Here is a 3040-nt window from a genome sequence, read left to right on the forward strand (position 1 = left end):
AGTAGGAGAATGAGTGTGTCATGGGGGACAAGAAGCACCTGAAGGACATTCAGGGCCAGGAGATGTGTATAGATGCAAGGACCTGTCCTGCTGGGGAGGTGGGCATGGCTGGGGTGAAAGCAGACGAGGAGTTACTGGGGTCATGAGGACAGGCTTAGGATGGAGCAGGGGGCACTAAGATGGCCTCTGCAGTGGCAGCTGGGCTCCTGTATGGAAGGGACACTGTCAGTCAGACAAGGAGACACAGGAGGAGGAAGGGGTTTGGGGCTCAACCACATCTAAGGTGCTGTGGGACACAGGGGCTCAGAGCTCAGGGGAGACACTTGGCTTGAGGGGACAAGTGTTTGAGCATCAGCACTGAGGGCTGAAGGGGACCACAGGTGCCCAGAAAGAGTGCAGAGCAGAGTGAGGGGCACCTGCCCAGGACAGAGCACAGGGAACGGCAACCCAGGGGCCTCTTCCTCCTTCCCAGACCATGAGCTCTGCCCGCAGGTCTCCCACTCAACACCCCGGCTTCACCCTGATGGGCCTGCCTGCCCAGTGCCACCAGCTCTCACCTTCAAGGTTCCTTTGCTGTTTCCGCTCACCTCCACGTTAATCTTGCTTCCCAGGGAAAACTTTCACAAGCACAAAAGGGAAAGAGATGTCAGAAGGGCACACTGTTGCTTCAACTTACCTCCTCCACCAAAATAACTTCACCTCCTCTCCCCACCTCTCTTCTCAACACTTTCTACCTTCACCTGCATTCTCTCTCCACCATCTCCTAAACCCTCTGTGACTCTGCATGGATCATTTTTAGATCAGATCAATGAAGCTCAGAGGTTGGGTGACTTGCTACAGCTCACAGAGCCAGTAAATCTCCCCACAGACTTATCAGTCTGTTATCAGAAAGAGGGGCCATAGGGATTCAGCAGGGGTGAGGAAGAGGGGATGGCTTCTGGCCTGGCCGAGGGAGGCCCAGGTGTCCCGGTCACCCAGGTGAGGGCACGGTTCACCTGCAGCTCCTCCTCCAGCCTGTGGACTTGGTGGTTGGTCAGCTGCAACACGTGGGACTTGAGCCCACTGCGGCCCAAGGAGCTCAGGGTCACGTTGAGCCCCTTCTCCTCGGCGGTGTGGGACGCAATCCAGTACGCAGACAGGGCGTCCAGAGCCACAACAGTGTCCTGGGGCAAATGGGCCGGGACTCAGGTACTCGGGCTCAGGACCAGCCACCCTAGAACCCCGGGACAGCCCCTACCTGGGTGCTGCGGAATCCCCCTTGGAAGCTGCCCTGGCGGGTCAGCCAGGATGCAGCCTGGTCGGCCAACTCAGCCTTTCCCTCCCATAGCAGCAGGTGTAGCAGGCCATAGGCCGTGGTTTCAATCCACAGGGCCGGAGCCTGGGGAATGGGGTCTGCTGGGCTGTGTGGAGCCAGAGTGGGTGACAGGACGTTGCTTGGAGAAGTGGTGACTGAGCCCCAGTACAGCTTATCTGGAGTGAAAGGAGACCCACAGGTGAACAGGGGAGGATCTTAGTCATCTGACCCTTTGACACTCCCCCTTTATCTCTCCTAATTTCCCAGTAACCCCTGCTTATGCTCTGATTCCCTGCGAGGGCCTCCATTCATTCCGTTTCTCCCTTTGGACATGCTCAGGGATCTCAAGCTCTCCCAAGCCTCAGGACCACTGCCAGGACCCCCTCACCACCGATGTCCTTGGCCATGGCCATGAGGTTGTTGTGGGCAACTCTCCGCAGGTCCTCGGGGGCCTCGGTCAGCGACAGGGCGTAGGCCGTGATGGCGGAGGCGTGGGCACCCAGGAGCCCAGAGGTTGCTTTCGCCCCCAAGAAGGTGTTTGCTCTTGAGATGGAATTTTCCTGGAAGAAAGTGTGTGTGGGGGAGAGGTCTGTGGACTGGGCTCCTGACGGGAAAGGGCATCAGCAAAGAGCAGACACATAGCTGCCTTACCACTCTCCTCAACTGCTCAGAATTTTTCTCTGGGAAGACCGCCAGCCCGTGGTGAAGGGCGATGACCACGAAGGCGGTGAGCGCCACAGTCTCATCACTTCCTACTAAGCCTCCCTGGTTGTAGTAGGAAGAATAGGGGGATCAACTGGGAGTGGGGAGGGGCAGGGTGACTCTTCCCTCCTGTGCCCTTGGCCCAGTCTCCCAGCCCCATACCTGCATGCTCCTATCCATTACTGGAAAGGGATCATGGAATGAGCCATCATCCCGTTGCTGGGACAGCAGCCACAAGGCTGTCTCCTGCAGCTTTTCAGGTGAGCCGCCTACCTGATCCTGGGCCAAACTCAGTATCTTCAGCACAAAGGCCGTGAGCCTAGAAGGGAGGAAGGCATGGCTTGGGATATCCACTAGACGCTACAGGGGACATTGGACCACTACTGGGGTTCCTATTTGCTCTCCCATAATAGCTGGCTCTGCCCCCACCAGCTGTGGCCCCTCCCATACACCAAGGACACTCCCCCAAACTCACCAGGTGCTACTGTCCCGATGTAACCAAGCCCCGTAGGAACCATCTCTTTTTCGAAACTCCTGGATCCGCGTGTAGCCTTGGAGGGGAGAGGCAGCTGAGGTCACACCAACTCCCCCACTGCTGTGGCCAGGCCATGCTCCATATTTCCACTGGGGACCGCATCTCTCTTCCCTGCTCTGACCACCCGGGCTGCCCAGCTTCCATTAATTGCCCTCCCCTGGCCCCCAGTCCTGATAGTCGCTACACTCAGAACCTTTCTGGATGAGATCCACGGCGCGGTCCTTGGTCTCAGGGGGCAGCATGCTCCACTGCTCTGTCTTGTCCAGGTAGCGGGAAGCAGCCAGTGTTGGAGCCAACAGGGTCATGGTTTGTTCCGCGCAGCCTTGGGGAAGCCTCAGGAGGGATGCCAGGCCTCCTGGTGACAAGGCCCCCTCAGAGCCCAGTGCTTCCAGTGGATCCGAGGCTATGGGGAGGGACAGGATGGAGGGTCAGAGAGCAGGTCAGGGGGCCAGGGTCGGAGGGTCATGGAGTCTCAGGATCAAACAGAAATTCCCAGGTTTCCCATGAAT

General features: G+C 58.2%; 1 protein-coding gene across 1 annotated transcript in view; it reads right to left on the bottom strand.

Annotated features, from left to right (window-relative positions):
• Nucleotides 1–500: 500 nt before the first annotated feature.
• The window catches only part of LOC104983996 (complement C4-A-like), an 11460-nt gene continuing 8920 nt past the window's right edge, over nt 501–3040 (bottom strand). The window contains exons 16-23 of the mRNA XM_010833562.1: nt 2725–2956; nt 2472–2547; nt 2159–2315; nt 1946–2059; nt 1683–1854; nt 1238–1470; nt 996–1163; nt 501–617 (exon numbers count right to left, since the gene is read on the bottom strand). Of these exons, the coding sequence (XP_010831864.1) occupies nt 516–617; nt 996–1163; nt 1238–1470; nt 1683–1854; nt 1946–2059; nt 2159–2315; nt 2472–2547; nt 2725–2956 (1254 nt within the window). The 3' untranslated portion in view covers nt 501–515. The remainder of the gene's footprint in view (nt 618–995; nt 1164–1237; nt 1471–1682; nt 1855–1945; nt 2060–2158; nt 2316–2471; nt 2548–2724; nt 2957–3040) is intronic.

This window comes from Bison bison, unplaced genomic scaffold (genome assembly GCF_000754665.1).
Source record: "Bison bison bison isolate TAMUID 2011002044 unplaced genomic scaffold, Bison_UMD1.0 scf7180017863786, whole genome shotgun sequence".
Classification (NCBI taxonomy): Eukaryota; Metazoa; Chordata; class Mammalia; order Artiodactyla; family Bovidae; genus Bison; species Bison bison.